The sequence below is a fragment of the Nelusetta ayraudi genome, unplaced genomic scaffold (genome assembly GCF_046127955.1).
Source record: "Nelusetta ayraudi isolate G7.1 ecotype Tasmania unplaced genomic scaffold, CSIRO-AGI_Nayr_v1 ptg000002l, whole genome shotgun sequence".
Lineage (NCBI taxonomy): Eukaryota > Metazoa > Chordata > Actinopteri > Tetraodontiformes > Monacanthidae > Nelusetta > Nelusetta ayraudi.
This window is the reverse complement of record NW_027466052.1, coordinates 7,889,699-7,913,134: the sequence shown is the minus strand read 5'-3', so window position 1 is coordinate 7,913,134 and position 23,436 is coordinate 7,889,699. Positions and strand designations below refer to the sequence as shown.

The following is a 23,436-nucleotide window of genomic DNA, read 5'->3' as shown; positions in this document are numbered from 1 at the left end:
AGCTTCAGAGATTCAAATATACAAAGAACAGCAACTTCACGAGAGAGAGAAAATACTCTCACTGCACCTCAAGTCAAGCTACCACGTTTCCCTTTGCAACAAAATCAAAGACTTTGGTTCCTTATTGTGTTTTAACATCAAATGAATCAACCTTGACAAGAAGTCATATTTTTTTAACCTTACATCATACTCAATTATTTATTTATTTTATTGATTGATTATGCTGCATTCAATTCTGAAAGCTTATTCATGTGATTAATCTTGTCCTTATTACAGAGCATTTGTAAAAACAGCATTGACACAACGAGCACTTGCAATCACACACACACACGTTGGAATTCCTCTTAGCAAGGTGGTGCCGTGGCGCTCCCAGAGAAACACTGTGTTTAGAAAAAAATAAAACACAGTCCTCTCTCAACTATTAAGAGGCAAGACTGGATAAGAGAAGAGTGTGTGTGTGTGTGTTTCACCGTCGAGCCTTTGATCACGTGCCTCTCGGCAGCGTGTGACTGGGTGCTGGCTGGGGGCTAGTGATGGGAGTGTGTGTGGGGGTGTGGGGGTTTGGTGGGGGGCTGGGTGGTAGCGAGGAGGGTCTTCGGCTCCCTCGGCAGCTGATGGGAAATCATTATGGGTGCTGGCGAGCGGCCAGTCGCTCGGTTTCCATGGCAACCGCACAGGCTCCATCCATCTTGGCGAAGATGATGTTTGAGAAACGGCCGGTGCTCTGTGAAGCCGGGCTCCCCGCTAATGGAACCTTTGATTGGCGCCACGCATAAATGCATGGGAATGAGGTCATTAAGGGAGAATCCGATGCTTTCAGTTCGTCAAAAGTTGCACGCGGAAAAACACCTCCGCCGTCGTCTCGTGAATTATTGTTTTCCCCACTCTGAGTAGGACGGACGACTTTGTGGATTTTTTTTTTTTTTTTTAATGAATGCGCAGCCAAATAAAACAGAGGAGCGATTCAAAATAAATATGTGGCTCTTTTTTTCTTTTTTTTTATTCGTGCATTGGTGAAACGCTTTGCATCTTCGCTGTTTCCGCCCCCGCTGTGAAGTCCTGTCACTTCCTGCTTGTCTTTCAGTTTCTTTGACAAATGCACAGATTGTTGTTGATTGATGTTCTGACGAAAGGTGCAAAAATGCTGAAATTATTCTGAGATAGATAGATAGATAGATAGATAGATAGATAGATAGATAGATAGATAGATTGTGCAAATGGTTGCTATGTTTTGAGCGATGAGTCGTCACTGGTGTCTTCAACCCACTTTTGAATGTGTGTGTGTTGGCGGGGTATGTGATTAACTTGCACACATACACTTGCACACAAACACACGCGCGCGCACACACACACACACACACACAGGCGCACACACACAATCATCCTGGCTCCATATCAGTCTGGAAATATTGCAGTTTAAAAAGTAATTAGGTTTTTATGCTCACTTAATCATATCATCCTTCACTCTGAGCTGCTTCTCACCAGCTGGGTGTCGCCAGCCCAACATCACTCACCGCCAGCAGCTGCGACGGCGGCCTGTCTTTCATTTATCGATCACGAAATTAAGAATCCTAGTGTTGCTCCCCGTGCATTTTCGTGCTGCCACGTAGAGTAACGATAATAAATCACTTCTCCAGGCTTTTCAAATTTTAGCAGACGCATCATTACGCAACGTCCTTTCAGACTTGTTTCTTCCGACTGATTCCTGATAAATTAGATTTCAGATTTGCTTCAGACCTAATTTGATGTGCCAGTCGTAGCTGCAGTGGCACACAGCTCATCACGCCGAGGCTGCAAGATGTGGCATTTACAGCCACGTCGAAAAACGTAGCCACTATTTTTAAGTCCAATTTCCAGGACAAGTGTGTTTCTTGAACGGCTCTATTAAAACTCAGCCTTTTGGTTTTCACTGTTGGCCAACTTTCTGTTGAAATACTAGAAAATATGCAAATGCATTCGGGGATGCTTCGGCACTTTCTCACTACGTTGCTGCTGCTGCGTGCGTGTGTGCGTGCTCGCGTGTGTAATGTAGGTTTCGGTGACTAATGCTGTGTTGCACAGTAATCCTGCAGTGCGAGCAGCCAGGTAGAAAAATTTCCCGTGGCTGACAACCAGCGGAGGCCTCGCATTGCTGCTGCAGTTGCTCCTGCCGTCACAGCTGCTGCTCCTGCTGCTGCTCCTTCCCCATCTTATCTCAGGCCTTACCGATGTTTTCTGACAATGCAATGTTTGGCCACTCGTCAGAATTGAGAAAAGTCCGTCCTCTGTCTCCGTATGCTTCTCTCGCTCATCACAAACGTGTGTTGAAACATCATTCCTTTGATTAGAGCGCCGCCGCAGTCACCGCTCTCCTTTCGCCGCCTTGCAAACGTTGCAGGAGGTGCAAGGAAACATCAGAGGAGGCTGTAAACACCGGGTTTTCTGGAGGAGGCTTTTTTTTTTTTTTGCCTGTTTTGTTTTTTGTTTCTTGATAAGCCGCTCCGGAGTGAAAAACGAAGGCGTGGGTAGAATGTGGGACCTTAAAGCGCACGTACACTCGTACGGTTGCGCAGGACAGGCAGAGGCAGAAGCGGTGACAGCCACGGTTACACCAAAACAAAACAAAACAAGCATTAAAAGTCAAATTTATGTTGTCATTGTGTCTGCCACAGTCAGTTTGCTTTGTAGTTTGCTATTATTTTCTTTGCTCCATCCAGGAAATGAATAAATATTATAAACACAAAAAACAGGAATACACGGCAATAAACTCTCAGGGATTAAACTGCACATACTCATATGTGAGATCAATAAAATACATCTATTCTATTCTAAAAATAAACAAATAAATAAATAAATAAATAAAGACATTTTCATATGACTCTTCAGCTTGTAAGTGAAGCATTTTTAGTTTGACAGTAGATCAACAACTAGAAGCGGCGTGTTAAGTGTGTCCGTGCCTTGACCATTTTATTTGATCTAATTTTCATCTTTACTACGAGACGCACCAGCGGGCAGCGGAGGGTGACAGGCTTGTTATACTGACGCCACAACTCCGGACTTGCTGTCGCAGTGGCTTTAAAGGCAGTTTGCTGCAGTAAAACAGGAGGAACACAGGCCTGTCTGCTGCTGCTGCTGCTGCCGCGTGATGCGGGTTGTCCCAGACACACACACACACACACACACACACACACACACACACACACACACACACAGACCCGCGCACACGCGCGAGGAGAGACGACAGCAGAGCAGACGCTTAGATAATGAAATCATTCCAAAGGACAATAAACACAATAAACGTGTTGCTTCCAATAACACAGTCATCGACTCTTTTGATATGTTTTGTCTTCCAGCGTCAGAAAATTTCAGAGCAAAGTCAGGAGTTTGGATTTTTGAGTTTTTTACTTTTTCAGGGCCACGTTTGAAGGCCATTTCTCATATAACTGCTCAAACCGTGGCCTCGACGCGTTCCGCAGCAGCAAGATGAAATTGTTTTCCTGAGGGTCTTCATTTCTCTTTCGCATTCCTTCCTTCATTCATTCATTCATTCATTCAGTGCGAAAGGTTGTTTGGCCTATGCCAACTATTACAGTTGGCTCCAGCAGACCCCTGAGACCCCTGTGACCCTGAGCTCAGGAATAAGTGGGTATTGAAAATGGATGGATGGATTGATGGAAATCAAATCTAAAAGAAAACAAGATATTGACTTGTTGTTTTTTTTTGTTTTTTTTAAATTAAATTTCACATTTTTGTTTCCAGAATCAAATGAACAAACAATAATTTCCGATTTTGTGCGCCAATGGAAAATATAAATAAATAATGACAGTTAATGAGCATTTTATCCAATTTAGATATTTTGCTTTGCCAGAGGTGTGTGACCCAACGGTGGACCTTAAACACAATCAGTGAAGGACATATGGATTTGTCCTCTTCAGTATTTAGAGATTAAACATGAGTGTTTTTTTCGAGAATAGAATTTATTCTGGCCAGTGCTGTGGTTAGCACTGTCGCTTCACAGCAGTTCGTGGGTTTGATTCCCTCTCTGGTAGCGACTCCAGCTTCCTCACACAGGCCAAAGACGTGCACATTAGCAACTCCGGCAAATTCAGCTCGTTCACAGGTGTGGACACTAATCTGTGATGAACCGGCCTATCAGAGAGCTCGTATAGCGCCCCCTACCGTGCAGCACAAGTGGTGTCAGAAGATGTGCACCCTCCTTTCTAAGAATGTGTTATTGTTTTTTTGTTTGTTTGATTTTTGGTGGAGACCTATTATGAAAAAAATGAAAGGAGATTGCCCATCGCGACACGTGCGAGTGTGTGCGCGCACTAATGAAATATCGACATCCCCATCCACCTCCCTGTCCTGTACTGTTCTGTGTGCATCAGAGCAGAGGGAAAGAGTGGAATATTAACAGATATTGGAGCGGAACGAGATGGCGTGGAGGAGCGAGAGGTGAGCTGTAGGGAAAGTGAGCGTGAAGGCGGGCGCGTTGTGTGGGCCGCCGCCACCGCCATCTAGAAGCACAGAGCCGCTCTCTGATACTGGCCGAAATTGGAAAGCAAAGGGTTTGACCAAAACGGGGACATGAATCCCCGGGGATGAGTGTAAGACGAGGGGAAAAGTGATGGGGGGGGGGGGGGGTGAGAGGAGGGTGAGGGTCGGCCGTTAAATGGAGTCAGAGGACACCTGACTGTGATTCACCCTGAAAGGCATCAGTGGCCTTCACTCACACACCTGCAGCAGTGGGGGCTGCTGCTGCTGCTGCTGCTGCGGGTCATCATCAAATTCAGAAGAGATTTATTTTCATGGGAAATAATCAGTGCAGTACAAGAACAGTGGTTAGCACTGTTGCAGCAGGTCACAGCAGGTTGTTTGTTTTTTGTTTTTTTCCTGATAGGATAGATTTTCTTCGACATCGTTTGATTTAAAAAATGTTTCGTCTTGTTTTTTCCTCTTTGAACTGAGTTTCTCTCGCTGTTTGAGGCCATGGGCCGCTGTCTCACCCCTAGTCGGTGCTGCCACACACACTCTTACAGCAGGTGTTCTGTCTTGCAGGTGCTGCTCTCTGGACTGATCGGCGTGGTGTCATGGAAGAGGCCGCTGTCTCTCGTGGTGAGTGTCCGCAACGCCGCCCACGCACAGTTAGCGCCGCTAAACACAAAGGAATGATATTCCAGTCTTTCACATGTGACTAATGTTTGATGTGCCCACACCTGTTGACTCGATCATGGATTTATTTTATTTTCACATCTTCCTTGCTGTGCCTGCATGGCTTCATGAGTCGAGGCGAGATGCTGTGATGCTTTTAAGTTTAGGTTTTCTTCAAACATTTTCATGTGTCAAAGCCTCAATTAATAGGTTTTGATGTCAACATCAGGGCAATATGTATCTAGGATTTAAGCACAAATGTTGAAAGGTAAACCAAACTGCATTGTTGTTTTGACAGCTCAAAGCCATTTTTTTTTTCATTTTCCGATTTGTGAAGTCACACTTAAAGTTTGACATCCTGTGAAATACGTGTTTAACGAGATGGGGAGGTGAGTTTCATCAGCAGAAGGGTTCAGTCTCTTGTCTTGGTGCCAGCGTACAGAGATGTGGGCAGAAGCAGAAGCTGGTATCTGAAGTGCACTTTTATCACTGCAGCGTGCGATATTCAGCAAAGCAACGGTGAGGCCGTCCTGCTGCGGGCCCGGGCCCAGCGCTGACTGGCAGGTGACTCACGCGCCAGCTGGATGCTGGAGGTTCTGGCAGTGCCACACTGAACCATCTGCCAACTGTGGGCGCTTGTCATCATTTGTAATATCTCAAATTGCTACAGTGTGTCTAAGGCTAAATGTACGTCTGATAAGCAGCGATACAAGATCCTGACATTAGTGTTATAGACGTTTGCACAAAAGGAGGTTGTTGCTTCATCATTTAGCTCCCAGTGTAAAACTTATTTAGCAACAGAGGATTGTTTTGCATATTAAAACCTTAAGTGATATTAATATTAGTCACTAGTTTAAAATGTAGAAAGAATATTTGATATCTTCTCTTGAACCTTGAAAGTTGAGGTATTGGGTATATTCTGGAGCATTGCAGCGTTGCCACCAGCCGCACAATCCTGTTTGGGTGCCAAGCTAAGCTAACTCGCTACTGCCCGAGACTGAGCTCGCTCTCCTTAGCCAGTGGCAGCAAGTCGGCATTTCTGATGAAATACAAACGATGTTTCACATTTTTAATGCTAATTTATGTAAATGCAGTCATTAACTAATCCAATTGAAAATGCTGAGAAACAATAGTGAAAGCGGCTTTTAGTTCCCCCCCTAAAACCATAAGCATGGATATTAAGAGTGTTTTATTAAATGGAATGTTTAAAAAAAAAAAAAAAAAAAACAATTTTCGGTTACAAACAGGCAGTATTCATAGTGCCGTTCAGGTCGCACGTTTGCAAATTAGCAAACACCACAGAGGCACCGAGAGGTTGTTGGTGTTCCAAGTGGCAGAAAATAAAGCTTTGGTGGACAGAAGTAATTTTCGAAACCGCCAATAGTTTTTCCCCACAAACCCGATGTCAAACACTAATTAGAATGGAGTCTTTGTCCACCATGTGTGTGTGTGTGTGTTTGTGCAGCAATAAATAAACAGTCGCAGTTTTTCCTTTCTGTGAAGTGCGGTGCATAAAATTGATAGATTTCCGCCTGCGTCCCTCCGAGGTTAGAGAAAGACCGAGTTAGCAGCGTCCCTCGGCTCCTCGGGACCATGATGGATTAAACGTTTGCAGAGAGTCACCAAGACAAAGGAGTCGGGGCTGTTAATCCTTCTCTTCTCGCCTGGAGACAAGAGTTGGAGGTGTCGAGGCTTCGGCTCCTCCTGCCTCCTCATGGTTGTCTATAAACGCTGACGTTTACACCGAGCTGCAGTGGTTTCCTCCCTTAAAGTGTGTTAAAGTGTGTCTGCACCTGCGAGGCTCACGTGCGCGGCTGCTTTCACCGTCCACATTTCTGCTTGACGAAAGTGCAGGTGGCCCTTTAGTGGCAGAGCGCGGCATTGTCGCGCCACGTGCTAGCTTAGCGCCCTCTGAAAAATGGAGGAAAAAAAGGCTGTTTCCATCCAGTCACAGCGTGACTCGTTTCCCCCTTAAAGGATGAAAGGACAATTAGCAACAGACTTGTGTAGCTTTTGGTCGGGTCACATTGACCTGGCAGCTACTTTAATGATGGCTAAAGTAAAACGACCTGCTGGCGTCGCCTTTTCTCGCAGCCCTTCACTGTTTTTTCACACAGGTTTTTAGCTCGACAAGCAAATCCAAGACGTCGGTATTTGGATGATCCCAGCGCAAGTTATACGTCCCTGATCGTTTTAGTGTCATTTGGAATATTGCAGTCTGATATCTGCTTGACTTAGTTTGCATCCCACCCTGTACTTTTGTTTGGCGATGACTCACCCCACTCAAATGTTAGCACTTTAATCACCCAAGCAAACGAAGGGTGATCTTCAGTGCGCCGTCTGCACCAAATCCAGCGGGGGAAATATTGTTGTTGGTTTTTTTTGTTTTTTTTTGCTCATCACTTTCAATTTAAATTAAATTAAACGCCATTATGAATTTTCCTCGGCGCCGAAGGAGAAGCCAAGAGCGCCGCGTGCCTAGCAGACAAAGACAAAGTTATTTTGAAAAGGATAAACCAGAGTCAGGGGGAAAAAATTAAATCAGTTATTCTTTTTTTTATTTCTGTTGTCTTCTTCTTCTTCTTCTTTTGTTTTGAGAATGAAAAAAGAGGAAATGAAAAAAAAAGCGGAAATTGGTTTCTCAACCCTGCGTTGCTGTTTGTTGCTGTGACCTGGAAACTATCGCAATTTGCACCTTTTGTGGTTCCTTGCGTGCAAAAATGTACACTCAGGCACAAATCTGCAGTGAAACTATCCCGCTTCAATATTTCTCTCTGCACACGAGGTGACTGTGAAAAAGAGAAGGGGAAGTGGCGGCAGGTGGTGGAGTAACTCGCAGCTGCACTGCAGAAGTAAAAGATTTGGAACCCGGTATTTTTCGAAGCTCGTTTCTCCATTTCCGTTTTTTCCACTTTGAAAAATGCACGTCTTTGTCGGCCGCGATGTACACGGACACGGAGGAGAGGTGCTGGAGCAGCAGCAGCATCGGTGGTGGTGGACTGCTGCTTCCGTCAAGCGGCTGAGTGACAGGCTGAACCCGGAGCATGTTCCTGGCCTGATCGGAGGGATATGTCCATCCATCTGCTCCCTCGCTCTCCCGGGACATTAAAATCAGTGATTCATGTTTGATGTGTTCAGATTAGAGGCTGTCGCCATGTGTTGCCGCCTCCATGTTTCTTCTTCACTCGTTGGAGCCGAATGCAGGAGCACGTGCGCGTTTTTTGTTTGTTTGTTTGTTTGGTTTTTTTTGCCACCAGTCAGCACCGCGACAGTCCCGATGAATTTAATGTTGTTGCTATTTTATTATTTTTTTCTTACTTTTACTGAAATTGGCAGAGGCGCCTTCAGTTGTCAGGTAATAGCAGCACCCAGAAGCTCTGAAGTGTCCTTGTGCTTCCACTTGGTGGAAATTCACTCAAGGATGCAAAAAGAATATTAAAGGACCTTGTTTCTATTGAAATACACAGCACTTTATTAGGTGCACCTAACCAGCGGTTCTCTGAGTCCCTGTTGCCTTTCTTTTCTTTTTTTTACCGCTGACATCCACAAGACATTTCCCTCCGCTGGATAGTCACTCAATCCCCTCTTCCTCTGCTTTCTGACGCTCACTTTGACCTTCAGCAAGTCGTCTTCAACCATGTCTCACACGCCTGAATGCCCCGCGCTGCTGCCATGTGACTGGCCGATTAGCTGTCTATGTTAACAAGCAATTGCACTTTTAACCTAATAAAGTAGCCAGTTGGTGTGTGTGTGTGTGTGTGTGTGTGTGTGTGTGTATGTAAATATGCTAAGAGCAAAAGCACGCTGCTGCTGCTGCTGCTCTCAGTCAAAACCGTGGATTGATCGAACACGCGCACATGCATGCACGCACACACACACACACACACACACACACACACACACGTTCACACGTGCTCCACCCGTCTTCAGATCTCCCGATGATCGACGCACACAAATCACGGTGCGTGCACATCATAACCGTAGACTTTCCATTACGATCGCATAACTGCAGCGGGCCGGCAGCAGGGCGGCGCTGAAAGGTTTTATGAGGTGCTCTCCGCTGACAGGCTGCGACCCTGGCAGCCCGTAAATATTACGGCCGCTGATCAGACTGAGACAGAGAGAGGGAGAGAACAGGGGACGCCAGACAGCCACCGCTGCACCACACCACATATACAGTATATATTGGAAACTTACCTCTGATATAATGGTTTTTCTTTCATTTTAATGACTATTTCCATTGTAGATTGTCACTCAAGGTATCAAAACTATGAATGAACACGTATGGGATATGTATTAAACAAAAAAGTGTGAAATAACTCACAACAAGTTTGCCACCTTTCATATAAAATACATATAACATAACTTATTTAGGTATTCAACATGAGACAAAGAGTGCTTTGCTATGAAATGATTGAATTGGTGGGATAGTCAAAGCATGGCACTGATTTGAGTGGTTGGGCGGTTGGTGGGGGTTTCCGCAGGGTCTTTCCCCGCCAGTTTTTGCCTCCCAGTAGCTGCAAACGTTTCGGCCGGAGCTAAATGGAGGAATTAATCCTGTAAGTGGGGGTGAAATAAGCCCATTAGCTGCCTCTTCCTGCCGCCCTGGCCTGCAGGGATTGGTTTTGTGTCCACTTCTTCAGACCCTTCCTGAGCTTTTAGCAGTCTGACTTATTGCTTTGGGCCCCTGTTTTGTGGCCCCAGACAGACAATGCTGCGCTCCCTTTTTTTTTTTTTTTTCCTGCTGCCCTTTTCCTGCCTTTCTTCAAAGTCTGAGGTCAGTTTATCCTGCAGTGTCTTCTAAATGCTCGCTGAATTATTGCTGTCATTATTTTTGTGAATATGCTCAGTTTTGCAAACAAGTTGGTGGGAATGTATTTATTTATTTATCTATCTATCTATTTATTTATTTATTTATTCATTCTAACCCCACTCGTCTTGCTTGGATGTTTGTGAACATACAACTAACAAAGGATGTTTTCTGGTTTTGTGCGCCTGCAGGCTTTCAGCCATCTGAGGTTAGCATTAAATCTTTAATTCATGAACAGCTAAGAGGAAACAAAAGCGCAATGATGAGAAACTGCCTCTTTTACTCCTCAGTGGCTCAGTTTCCTTTAATGATCCCAAACCAGAAGAATCTATTATAGTGGATTGTGCTTGTGTCGCACCGCAAGTGTAAACGGTGCCGTGGGTAATGCCAAGTTTGTGCAGCTGTGATGCTGATTGGGATGTAGGTTAGAGCCGAGTTTCTATTTTTTGCAAATGCCCAAGAGAATGATAAACTTGTTTTTCTTTCCCGCATTTTTTTCATTTTTTTTTTCTTTTTAAATCTTCATTCATGAACCTTTGAATACAAGAAAAAATATGGGGCGAAATTCTAAAGATGCACGTCTTGCAGACCGCGTTCAATACAATTTTAAGGTGACCCAATGAACATTGGAAGCTTCAAGAAGTCTTCATTACCCCTCTTGTGCAGCAGCACATTGCATGCACACAATAGTAGTTGTAGTAGTAGTAGTAGTAGTAGTAATAGTAAAACTTTGTAGTAGCAGGAAGAAGGGAGTTTCTCAGTCCACTTTTTTCACTTGGCTGGTGCAGTCTCCTGCCAGATGGAAACAAAGAGGCTCTCTGCAGCGAGGACGCTCCAGTCAGCCAGAATAGACTTGGCTCTCCTCCTCAGGGATCTCATCATGTAGTGGTGCGACGCTCAGCCACTTTGACAGCGCTCTCTCACTGTCCTCTGCAGTCGGACCTTACTTTTAATGGAAAGTTTCCCAAAAACCAGCATTCAAAAGAACAGATAAGAAGAGAAACATTCTCAATAAATGTGACAGACTGTGTTGACCTGAGGATTAAAACTCATGTCAGTTGTCAGTTTGAATATCAGGATATTTGTAGCTGTCAACAGCTAAAATCTTCACCCTTCCTGTCTTGGCGAGGCTTGGCGACTGCTCCATACACTGGGACGCACTTGGCCTATGACCAGAATCATTGTTACTTAAAAGAGACAGAATGACTGAGTCATCAATTTTTGTTGGATGTTGGCTCCAGTCCCGGTTTGTTTTGCTCTAACCTAAAGTGAAGGGGGGAAAGGACGCAGCCTTGGGGGGTGCCAGAGCAGGAGAGCAGGACAAGGTGACACTGGCTCCTGCGACTTTTATCACCAAATGGGTCGACTGCTTGGAAGAAGCAGAAGGTGGCTTCTCCCTCCTGCAGACTTTAAGGCGCACATTTTTTTTTTTCCTTTTTTCTTCTTTTTTCAGTTTTTTCTTTTTTTTCTTGTTACATTTCTGCACGTTTCTGGTTGTGTTTGTCTGTTTTTTGATATGTGGACATTATCTGAGTCCAGCAACTTATTCTGAGCGGCTAATACTGTGGGGACCCTCGTCAGGGACTCCATTTGTGATTGTGGTTTTTGACACAGTGATGTCGGCCATATTTTACAACTGAGTGAGTTGACGAATGCAGCCTTGACGCTGCAGCAGCCCAAGGCAGGGCTGACTTCTGGCTCGGCCGTTGGTTGGTGGCCGGGAGCATCGAAACACTGCACTGAAGGTTAAAGCAGCATTTAACATTTTTTAACACTTAAAAAAAAAAGGTGTCAGGCAGTTTCAATGGCTCATGGCTCCGTGTCATTGGTGTTTTGAAATTGTCTTGCCTTGTTATTAATATTATTTATCAGCACCGGCAGCAAAAACATCTAATCTCTGTGTGGGTGGAATAAAACCACTGCATAATGTGTTTAGGATCGATTGAGTTTTCAGAATTAATGAAACGGTGCAGATTCTTCTGTGGGTGAAGAAAGTCTTACTTGAGTTATTTTGTGTGCTGGTAAATGAAAAGTTCTCTATAGTCTATTTTCTTTACTTCGCCATCCCTCCAACAATGCTGGTGTGCGGCAGTGACTGAAGCCATGCAAACTCTGCCCTCCACGTTCAGATGCGCCTCCAGAGGGACGAAGCAAGCCCCGCCCCTCTTCGACAAGCTGCAGGTCTTGACTCTGTCGTCTGTGTGAATGACAAAATGCTCCTCAGTCAGTCCTCAAGTGAGCAGAGGCACTTCCTGTGGTGTCTGAAGTGAAACGCAGCGCCATGAGAGCCCCAGAATTCAAATCGGGCAGTTTTCATACTGTGCTGTGTATGAGGTGCGCTGCACCAATTCCCCTATTTGCTCGTCAATCTGAGCGGAGCCGTCGCTGGATTGGAGCTGCTGTCGGACGTCGTCTGCGATTAGAAAAGCTGTAAGGAAGCATTGTTCCTTTCCCAGACTCACAGTTTTAATTACAGCGGCGTGAGTTCCCTTCGACTGAAACGAATGATGCGTCTGGAGACATCCGGCTCCTTCGCCGACAGTTTAAAAAAAAACAAAAATGAAAGTAAACAATGCTGAATGGTAATGAAGACATCAGGAATTCCAGGCACGCTGACGCACAGTAACAGATTAGCCGCTTTGTTGCGTTGTGTGAGTGTATTATTATGTCTCTCACCGCTGAGGCCTTTCATTCTCTGCCTTAGACCCACAGGGGCTGCTGGGATATGTAGTCCACTGCCCACTGGGATGGGTCCCACAGGGACACCTGTCGCAGGGGGCCTGAAAGATATAACAGTGTGTGTATGTGTGTGTGTATGTGTCAGTCTGTGTTAAAAACAGAGCTACACAGGTGTGAGTGGAGGGAGGTTTCAGAGAACGAAAGGGAGGCGTGCAGGACGGGTTGTGGGACCTGCAGCAGAAGGAAGGAAGCGGCTGCGGGGAGGCGGTGGCGCTCATTCACATCCACTTTGTGGGGATTTTGATGATTCGACTGTCAGATTTCCTTTTGTGTTCTTTGGAGCAGGGACCCAGCGGGAGAAAAAAGAAGGAAAGAAAGAAAGAAAGAAAAGCCCTGAAATGAGAGCCGGCTCTTGATTTTGCAATATTAAGATTTTATCGTTCAGCCCATTCTTTCAGCGATACGGTGGCGAGCAGGCGGCTCGGCGCTTACACCTGCAGGGGGAGACCACAGTGCAGCTTTAATGGAATTAAATGGAGGTTTTGAGGAAATAAGAAAGAAGCTGGGTTTTTTTCAGACGTTCATTGAAATTCAATCAAAGAATAGCCGCTTCAGGTCAAGTCGCCGAATGGTTGCAGGTTATATGGTTGAGTTGGAAGCGGAACCTCTGGGATCACAGAACCTGACGGAACATATAAAGATCTGATTGGATTTGGATTGCGCTGACCGACTCCCGACTAGGTGATGGAGCGATGACATTTGTCCTTGTTCCCGCCTCTTCCAGGTGATGGGGGGGCGAAGATTAAAGGAAATATGAAATGGAATCACGGCAGCGGCAGGTCTGTGATGTGTGAAGAGCTGAAAGATGTGAGCTGTGGCTCTGGTTTTGATTCTGTTCCCATTGGTCCTCTGCCTGCCACATCTAAAAACAAACAAATAAATAAATAAGTGAAATGCAATCTTCGCTGTTGCCAGGCAGCATCCTTTCACGTCTTTCCAGCCTCATTTGTGAATATGTAAAATGCGCAGCGTGGCGCGTCTGATTATTCAAATGTGTTTAATGTCAAGCGGCTTATTTATTGATAATTTCTCACTAACTTTGAAGAAAATATGCATTTAAATGCTCTCTAGTCCGACGACTAATAATCGCTGGAAGCCTTTTAGTCATTGCCAATGCCGTTAATTTGGAGGCTCTCATCAAGTAGCTTCATGCTACGTTGTGTTATGCTGAACGTTGCATCATTAGCCTTGAGCGGCAGCCGCTAATGTGCGCTCCATTAACCCTGCACACACTGTCCAATGTGCCTCTCTAGGAGACTCCCAAGCCCAGGTTTTCCAAGTAGGGCTGCGCGCATCGACTTAAGTATCTGTAGTATCGAGGTGAGAACTGGTATTGGATCCATGCTTATGTGATGAGGTCGATACTTTTGTCGCAGTTTCGGCAAATTAGTGTTAGTCTTCTAGACGTCTGGTTGTGAAGGACCAACAACCTGACTTTATTTCACACAGATATTTGTGTGCTTTGGGAGGTAGTTTTTGCTGCGTTGTTGATATTGTGAGGTTTGCATTTTTTGACATTGTTTCTTTTTTGTTAATTTGAACGAGTGGCTTTTTTCTAACACAATTTTGTGTATTAAAAGTCAAATCATTTCATTATTTTCATACTTTTGAATTGTTCTAAATCTAAAATCTTTGTCCTGTGTTTTACTCTGATCATATCCAACTAACTAAAGGCAAAATCACACAGTTGTTCAATAACCATGACGTTTCGAGGAAAAAGTATCGATATCGGTGTCTGCGATATTAGCCCTGTGTTTACTTGTTATCGGATCAATACCAAATCCCCAGTATCACCCACCCCTGTCCCCAGGCATCTCACTGCCTCACTGCCATCCTCTGTGCCTATCAGACAAGCATGTGTGTGTGTGTGTGCGTGTGCGTGTGTGTGTGCGTGTGTGTGCGCGCGTGTGTGTGTGTGTGTGCTGCAGGAGTCCCGTCCCCTCTGGTCACAGTTTGCATGTCACCTGCGGTCACTTTGCATGAGTGCCGTCGCTCTCCATCTCTCACCTCCTCCGGCCTCACGCAGCGTCTCAGCCGGTCGAGCCGCTCCAGTGGTGTTTCCCTCCCGCAACCAGTCGAGTCTAGTCGCATCGTTGAAGCAGCGATTATCCCCCAGAAGACTGCTAACGCAACCCTCTGCTCTTTCATATTTTCTTCCTTGCTTTTTTCACAGTGTTAACAGCATCAGATAACTGAGGTTCGGCCTTGGGCGATGTGACGCGACTGATCCTGAACTTTGTTCCGCTGTTACGGCCCCTGACATTCTGATGCAGCGCTGGCAGAATCTTTAATTCGGTTCGCCGTGTCTGCACGACACACCGTTAATGTTGAGTGTCTTTATTCTTGTCAGCGGCTATTTATGTGACATGAAAATGCTGCTTTGTTTTGTTTGATTGACATGATAATGGTACTAAGACAAAAAGAAGAAGAAGAAGAAGAAGAAGAAGAATGCCAATAGTTATCACACATTGGGGAAATTTGCATGGTACAGCAGCATATTCAGTGCAAAGAGTGAATTAAAAAGAAAATAAAGAAATTAAATATATAATATCCAAGTTATTTGCATGTGTAAATTAGTGTTAAAATAAGTCTTGATGAATAATAACTAAATATTTTACGTCTTTATTGATGGTCATATTGTGCGTTCAGAGATGCTGCTCTGCACTCTTTGTTCGTAACCAGCGATTATTTGACTTCCTGTCGCCTTTCTGCGGTCTACTTTGACCTCTGACCTCTCACACCAACAAGACCTTTTCCCCCACACAGCTGCCACTTACTCGATATTTCCTCTGTTTGGGACCACACCACTCTGGAAACCCTGGAGGTGGTTGATTAATGTGGTGAAAGCCCAGTGGATGAGCTGAAACAACCATTCACCGCGTTCAGAGTCACTTCAATCCTCTTTCTTCCTCGTTCTGAAGCTCAGTTGGATTTTCTGGGAGCCGTCTTTGTCAAAACTGGAACGTTGGGACCTTCTCCACTCTGTTTGAGTGGCTGACTGTCCGTTTTGGTTTTCTGATTCTCTCAATTCTGATTGGCTAAATGAGTCCTGGATTCCCTGCTGATGGGAAACTACATGGTTCTGCTTTAACTGTTGAGAGATTCAATCGGACTCGCACCAGTGCTGGCCTGTCCGCTTTTCCGTTTCTTCCCATTTTTTCTGATTCTTTTTTTTGTATTTTATGTTTTTCTTCGTAGTATTTTTTTTATTTTTCAAGTGTAGCGCATGTGATTTATTCCACTGTAGTGGCACTAAAAGGAACTGGAGTGAATATAAATTATAGGAAATCATGTAAGATGTTTGGATCTCACCACTGAGAAAAAAAATACATATTTTCTGCTCTCTCTCTCGTTCTCTCTCTCTCTCATGCTAAAAGACGTTTTCCCCCTCTGGATGATTTTTTTTCCTCCCCCCACAGCGTTTTAAATCCCGCCGGCTCCTATAGCCTCCATACCCTTTCCAATTTATTTCTCTCCCCTCCTCGGAGGGTTTCTTTTGGCATGCATAAGCACACGCAGTGCTCCCCTCTTTGATTCGTTATCTCCACCTTCCACATGCTTTTATTTGTGAAATGCAGGTAAGGGAGAGGACAAAGGGATGTGTGTGAGGCAGAGAGGATGTGGTGCAGTTGACTGGCAGACAGAAAACTCTCCTAACACACACACACACACACACACAAAAAGCCTGATGAATGGTGTCCTCCCCCTCAGGCTCTGAGACACAGGAAGTGAGGCGCCTTATTAATTAGAGTATGAATTAGATAGACCCTCTTATCTGATGGCTGGTGTGGCCAGCAGGGCAGCGTATTTCCACCGGCAGCGGCGGCGATATCAGAGGCGTTTGAGCGAGCAGACACAGCTCAGTCCACTCTGCCGCCCTCCTGCCATCGGCTTGAAAAATAAGAAGCCAGCGAGGTGGTGGTGTGTTAGACGTCCCCGTGGGATGGAATTCTTTTAAATTAAAAAATTCTTTGTGTGTGAATGTGTGAAGCTTTCTGACTAACAGCTGAATGAGCGGAATGTAGAGGCAGCGGCAACAATAGCTGCGGCTGGCAACAATTCCTTGCAGCCGGGCTGTGACTGTTGCTGGGGCCGGTGTATCGCCTGCAGTCTGACATTTCAATTCACTTTCAGGCTTCTGTACTGAGCGGAATTAGTTCCCTTGAACGGAGCCTGCGCTGGCAAACTGTGAGATGTAAAGAGGTGATGTTTGAATTTCGGGGGGAAACTGTCTCTCTTCCGTCACAATCGACTGGATATCGACATTTGCTTCGACCAAAAGAAGCGACTCCAAAAAACATTTTTATCAAAGCATTACATTTTGTTACAGAGATGGAAATTAGCAGCTCTGCCTAATCTGGTGCAACCATCTTTTCTTTTACCTGAATGGTCAGTACAAATGCATGCCATATATATTCGCTATGTGATAAAACCTGTGCAGTGGAGGGGAAACACAGTGACAGTGCCGTGGTCAACTCTGACATATTGCAGCAGAAGAGGTTGTGGGTTTGATTCTCGGACGTGCTGCGTTTCTACGTAGAGTTTACATGTTTCCCCGGGACTGTGTGGGTTCTCCGCGGGTTCTACGACTTCAAAGACATTCACATGTAGCTTATCTGCAACTGGTTGCCTGTCTTTCTCAGTGGCCCTGTGATGAACTGACCACTTGTGCAAGTTGTGGACCCGCCTTCGTCCTAAGATGGCTGGAATAGACTTGAACAGCCCCGCCACCCCGAGTGTCGGATGTGCTGACAGCAGCTGCTGCGGTATCCTCAGATCACGAATCACAGTGACCTCTCCTACACAGATGAATAGAAAAAAATGCATTGCATTTATTAGTTGGTTGCTTGGAGCTGAGCTTCTATGAGTTCAGGTCTAAAAACATCACAACATGATTGCATTTGGATATTAGCCAACCAAAAGCACACAGCGTCCAGCCTCAAGTCCTTCTAGCACTGCTGCTGCTGTGGTGCTGTGTGTGGTGCTGGTGGTGTTGGGGTGGTCGTCGGGTTCATTATAAGACTGTCTCATTACGGCAGCCACATCAGCAGCACCAAGACTGCTGGTTTGGCTTTGAGAGGCCGGTGGCTGATTAAAACTCGGAGGGGTGGGGGGTTAATCAGCCGCTGACCCTCAGGCAGAGCCGGTCTTTCAAGACCCGTTTGAATCAATACGTGCGAGTGCAAGGCAGAGATGAAGTCCTCTTCCCACCCCGTACCAAGATCAATCTGTGTGTGTGTGTGTGTGTGTGTGTTTAGTGTATTTGTGTGTGCACACATGCGCTCAAGCATTTGTTGTCTACAGGTGCCCACATCACGTCTGCGTTCGTACGATAATTGTGTCTTCTGCACGATATTTGCTCAGCAGTTCAAACTAAAATAATCATTTAAAGATATTTCGGCATTTCGCTTCCAGCGAAGCTACGTGGAACACTGGACACAGGCAGGTCTCACATTCGCTGCCCCGCTGCCCCTCCGCATGACGTCTTCCACCACAGGAACTAATCCATCACCGTCTGTTGAGATGCGGCCCGACAGGCTGTCGACAGAGCTGTCGGGAGGCGCCTCTCAACTCTCTCAGACCTTCTTCTTGCGTCGGCTACTTCTAAAATAAATAAATAAATAAATAAATAAAAAGCAGAAGTGCCACGTGGCCTTTCGGGGGGGGCAACGCCTGGAAAATAAAAGTAGCCTCACAGAGGTGAAGTCTGCAATAACATCTTGGTTTGGGGATTTTGAAAAATCCTGCTGTTTAAATGACACGTCTGTTAACACACTGGAGGAGGCGTTGTTTTCAACGCCTCCACTGTTTGTTTGGACTCAGGGTCACTCAGCTCGAATTGCAGCCAATTCCGTTGACGCACACACACACTAACAAACATGTTGGAATAAGCAGAGAAGTGAACGCTACCTCAGTTTCAACCAATGAAAACCAGCTGTTGCATCAGCGACTGTTTTCTCCGTCTGTGTGCAAAGTCATTGGGGGAAACATCCACTGTTGTCGTTCGCAGATTGAGGTTTAACCCCGAGGTTGTGTGTGTTTTAGCATATTTATTACTAAGCCTTCCCCTTTTCCACAGTTTTTTTCCCCCATTGTGTCTTTCTTCGACACAACGTTCGAACTCTGCAGGAATCCCCAGGATTCGTGTAGAGCGGGAGAACCAGATGACGAGGACGGCGCGATCCGCTGAGAACGCACAAAAATGAAATATTGGCTTCCAGTCCCGCGGCTCAGGGATAATTGAAAATAAACAGCTTTGTGTCGCAGTGCCGCCGCAGACTAAATACTAATTTGTGCTGCAGTCGAGAAAGAAGGCAACAGTGGTTCAAATTCTCAGTTTATCAGATTCTCTGTTCTTTGCCCTGAGCCCTTCAGTCAATTTAAACCCCATCTGTGCGTTACAATTTCCCATCAAAAAGGCTAAATTCAGTGTTTCCCTGTCTGATGGTGACACTTTCTTTTTTTTCTTTTTTTTAATCTTTTAACCACTCATTCCATCAACAACAATGGTCCCAAATCGGACTAATATTCCAGGATTATTGTGTAGTGGCAGCTTTGCATCACTGCCACAGAGGCAAATAGCTTCAAAATTAGATGTCCTTAAATGCCAAACCTCTTTATATATTTTTTATATTTCCAACCCAAGCATGTGGCCTTTTGCTTTGTCCCGTTTTTCAAGTGGTTCATACTCAAGGTGTTTAGTCGGAGGCATCAGTAGTTGAGTGGTTTCCTTAAAGCCTTTCAATGCACATTTTGAAGGATGTCTCAACAGATCATGAAACAATAATAACAATAGATAAAAAAAATAATAATAATATATATACATATATATATATATATATATATATATATATATATATATATATATGTACATCAAAATGGTTGTGTTCTTGCTTAAGATGGATTCTGCCAGCATGCAAAATATTGGATGAAAACACAAAAAATACAAAACATCGCCAAATAAACTGTCACCGTGTCATTGAAAGACGTGGTGACAGTTGACACACAAAAGACGTGCAGGCTTCACGCTGTGCAAAATCTTTTTTGTCTAGAATTTTTTAAATGGTCACTGGATTACATACAACTCTCGACACTGCACTGTTCCATTCGTTCACTCAACATTGGCATGCAAATAGATGGATGTGTGTGTTTTTCTGCCGCCTGCACTTCAACAATGGAGATTAATACCGTGCGCTGCCATGTAAGACCAGCTGGATGAGACCACCTCCCCTGTGAGATTCTTATCTGACTCATCAAACACACGTGACGAAAGCCTCTGTTTGTTGTTGTGAGCGTCAACACAACGCTGACAGACGGGTAATCGCTCCACAGCAGAGGCAGGACATGGTTTAAGGCTCGGAGCCCCACTCCACTACTTCCCAGAAACTTCACAACACAAATGATGATGGATGAATTTGAAGTTTTGTTTTTAACGCAGTCGCTTTTGTCTTTTTGTTACCGGCTTTTCAGGCCACCCTATGAAAAAAAAAAAAATCTGCAGGTGAAATGCTTTATTAGCTTTTAGCTTGCCAAAATAGTTAGCATTATCCGCGTCACATTCTGTTGCATTGGCGCCATTGCCTCACAGCAAAAAGGTTGTGGGTTCAATTCCAAATGAATGATAATTTTGTTGATTTTTCCAAGTGGTCTGACATCCTGTATTTACCTTTTGATTGCGGGATACCTTTTTCCCAGCGCTGCTCTTTTAGTGCCACGATAACTTTTTTCTTCACCTTCCCTACTCAAGCGTCAGGAATGTGTCTTGTGTTTCGTGCCCTCGCACCGGCTTTCGGCTGCAGCACCTGCGTTTTCAGACACATCCCACGGCATTCGACACCGCGGCGGAATAAAGGTTAAGGTGAGAGTAGAAGCTAGCGCTAATGGTTTCACCTCAGTGACAGTTATGGAGACTTACACCGACTCACCTGAGCGTGGGGTCCAGGCGAGCAATGAGCAGCGCGTCACGGTGATGAATGTTGATTGCATTGTCCTCCGCAGCGAGCACTAAACGATGCGATGATGACACGCAGTGTAAATCTGCCTTGGCTGTTACCGCCACTCGGCGCTGTGTGTGTGTGTGTGCGCTGTATGCGTGTGTATTTACCTCTTTGTCATGCGGAGGGCAGCGTGGCAGTAATTAATGACGAGCAGCTAAATGGTGCGGTGAGATTCCTGCCTGGTAATGAGAAGCCGCTGGTGGGTTGCCGAGCCGTGACAATCAGCTCAGCAAAGAGTGGGGGGGGGGGGGTAGTGAGAGTCGCTCAGGTGACACCCAGCGTAGAGAGAGAGAGAGAGAGTTCTAAGACTTTTTTTTTCCTTTCTTCCTAGTTAGGCTTCATCACCGTCGTCAGCTAGCATCTGTTTGAAACAGCAGGGATTGTGCAGTCGTAATTATAGTTTACAATCAGGGATAATTGGAGTATCTGACACGGATTCATAAGTGCGCGTTACGGAGTGAAATGTCTCTTCAGGTTGGAATGACATCTTGGCAGTGCTCCACTGCAGTTTAGAGAGCTACTATGAAGAAAGGTCGTTGGCCACCAAGTGTGGTGTCCAGTGTAGACATGTTGAAAGTGATGGGCCTGTGCAGTCCAGTGACACCCACATTATCGCTACCCGAACTCATAAATGAAATGGGAAGAAATTAAGTTATTTTTTGAAATTGATTAAAACTCACATTGGAAGACAAAGGAGAAGAAGAAGACACCTTGATTTGTTCCACGCAGAATAATGAGGTAAAAGAAGCATCAGAAGCGAATATAAAATTGATTTACTGTTGACATGTTATGAGAGTTTAATATGTCATCTGAAAACATTACAAAACTACCGAAGCAATTTGAAGGAAGGCTCTGGAACATATCTGACCCTTTGCTAAGCCCCGCCCTTAAACTGTCAATACGGAAAGGAGCACTAAATTCATACCTGGACAAAGTGGTTCAATTTTTTTTTTTTTTTTCGTTGGACTGAATTACTTGTAAAAAAAAAAATTAAAAAAAATCATGACATAGGCTCTACTGTCTACTACCATTTCTGAATGTACCCATTTGAGTTTTTGGATAAAAATGGGCTTGAATATTGGAAGATACATATTGTTTGCGAGGTTTAGCAACATTTGACCGCTCTGAAACCTCAACTTGCATTTCTTTTTAAGTCGTCCGAGCTAAACGTTTGTTTTCCTCCAAATTGCAAAAGTCAGTCCGCAATCCACATTTACCCTGCGTTCATTTTGTAATGCGTGAATCTGGTGTAATGAGTCTGCCTTCCTGTAACGGGATGCAAGAGCATAAAATGTTTTATTTTGTTCTACTTTATTTACGGTATTTTATGTTACAGCCTGTGCACTTTAAACTGTGACCGCAATAACACACCGCTGCTCACTTTCCTTTTGATGGCATTTTCATGCTCAGCCAGAATCCCCCCCCCCCCCCCCCCCCAGCTGTGATACCATTTAAAGGAGATGCTAATTAGTCGGGTTGACGTGTCCTGACCACCATGGGGCTTTACGGAGACTCGCTCCTCTCGTCCTCTCGCCTTCGCTCAGCGGCTGAGCTCCCTCTTCTCCTCTCGGCTTTTTCTTTCTTAACTGTCTTTGTTCCAAGTGCTCGGCTGTTTCATTTTTCTCTCCGCTCATCAGCCGCAGCAATCTTTTCAATTTTCTGCCGGAGCGAAAAAGCTCTTAAACTTATCGCTCCATCTGTTTACTTCCACCTTCACTCACTTCTCCGCCCACTTTTCCCCGCCTCCTCCATCTGTGCAGTTTTTTTTTTTTTTTTAATCTAGCAAGGCTCCTCCTTTTCATGCCCCCCACCGACATTTTCCTCTGGACAGTTCTGTTATACTGTAAATGAAATTGTCGCAAATAGGTAATTATTGCAGGGTGATTCTGTCTTATGGTCGTGCACATCTCCTGTTATCGAGTCACTTCTGAGAAAACGCCACGGCAGAGTTTCTTGAACGCAGCTTCTGTCCAAATGAACCTTTCCACGCCTACCCTGTTGTGCCAGTGACCTGTATTTTATTGTGTCTGACAAGGCAGCCATGCATTTTACTAGACGGACCGACACCGTGTGGTTTTTCAGCCAAGGCATAGAAAGGAGTGTCAACTCCGGTGGCAGCGGCGATGATGTGTGTGCACGTGAGGTTCCCTGCAAACTGGTAGGCTGAGGAGAGATGAAGCAATGAGAAAAGACTTCCCCGTCAGTCGAACAGTTCTTGGTTTCTCCTGATCACGCAGTCCGAGAGAATCTGGACGTTGATTATTCTGACTTTCACGCTAATATCCAAATCAGTGAAAATCCTTCTCAGTAAATCATCAGCAGAGATCTTTCTTTCTTTTATGATTAGCCGGATGGCTATAATTAGCAGCTGATCATATTTAAAGCTCCTATTATTGTACATTGGTTCAAAGAATCAGATTTCAGGAAGAAATGAAATATGTGCGCTGTCTCTGTTTTTCTGTGCGCACGCGGCTCAATAATTCTAGGCTGTCTCTCGACTCTAGACAGCGTTCTGAGTCACGTTGCTGTTGGTGGACGTCAACGTTCTGACGTCACCCTTGTTCTCTTTCTCCCCCCCCCTCTCCGTGGCAGATCACATTCTTCATGCTGCTGTCTGCCGTGTGTGTGATGCTCAACCTGGCGGGATCCATCCTCTCCTGCCAGAACGCTCAGCTGGTCAACTCGCTGGAAGACTGTCAACTGGTGAGACCAGCGGAACTTCAGCCACCCCCCACTGTCCTGTTGTTTGTCCACTGATAG

General features: G+C 45.1%; 1 protein-coding gene across 3 annotated transcripts in view; it reads left to right on the top strand.

The window, feature by feature from the left end:
• fam189a1 (family with sequence similarity 189 member A1) overlaps window positions 1-23,436 on the top strand; it is a 70,503-nt gene that overhangs the window by 31,119 nt on the left and 15,948 nt on the right. For all 3 annotated transcript variants that reach the window (XM_076021474.1, XM_076021492.1, XM_076021483.1), the window contains 2 exons: window positions 5,038-5,094; window positions 23,269-23,379. In XM_076021474.1, the coding sequence (XP_075877589.1) occupies window positions 5,038-5,094; window positions 23,269-23,379 (168 nt within the window). The remainder of the gene's footprint in view (window positions 1-5,037; window positions 5,095-23,268; window positions 23,380-23,436) is intronic.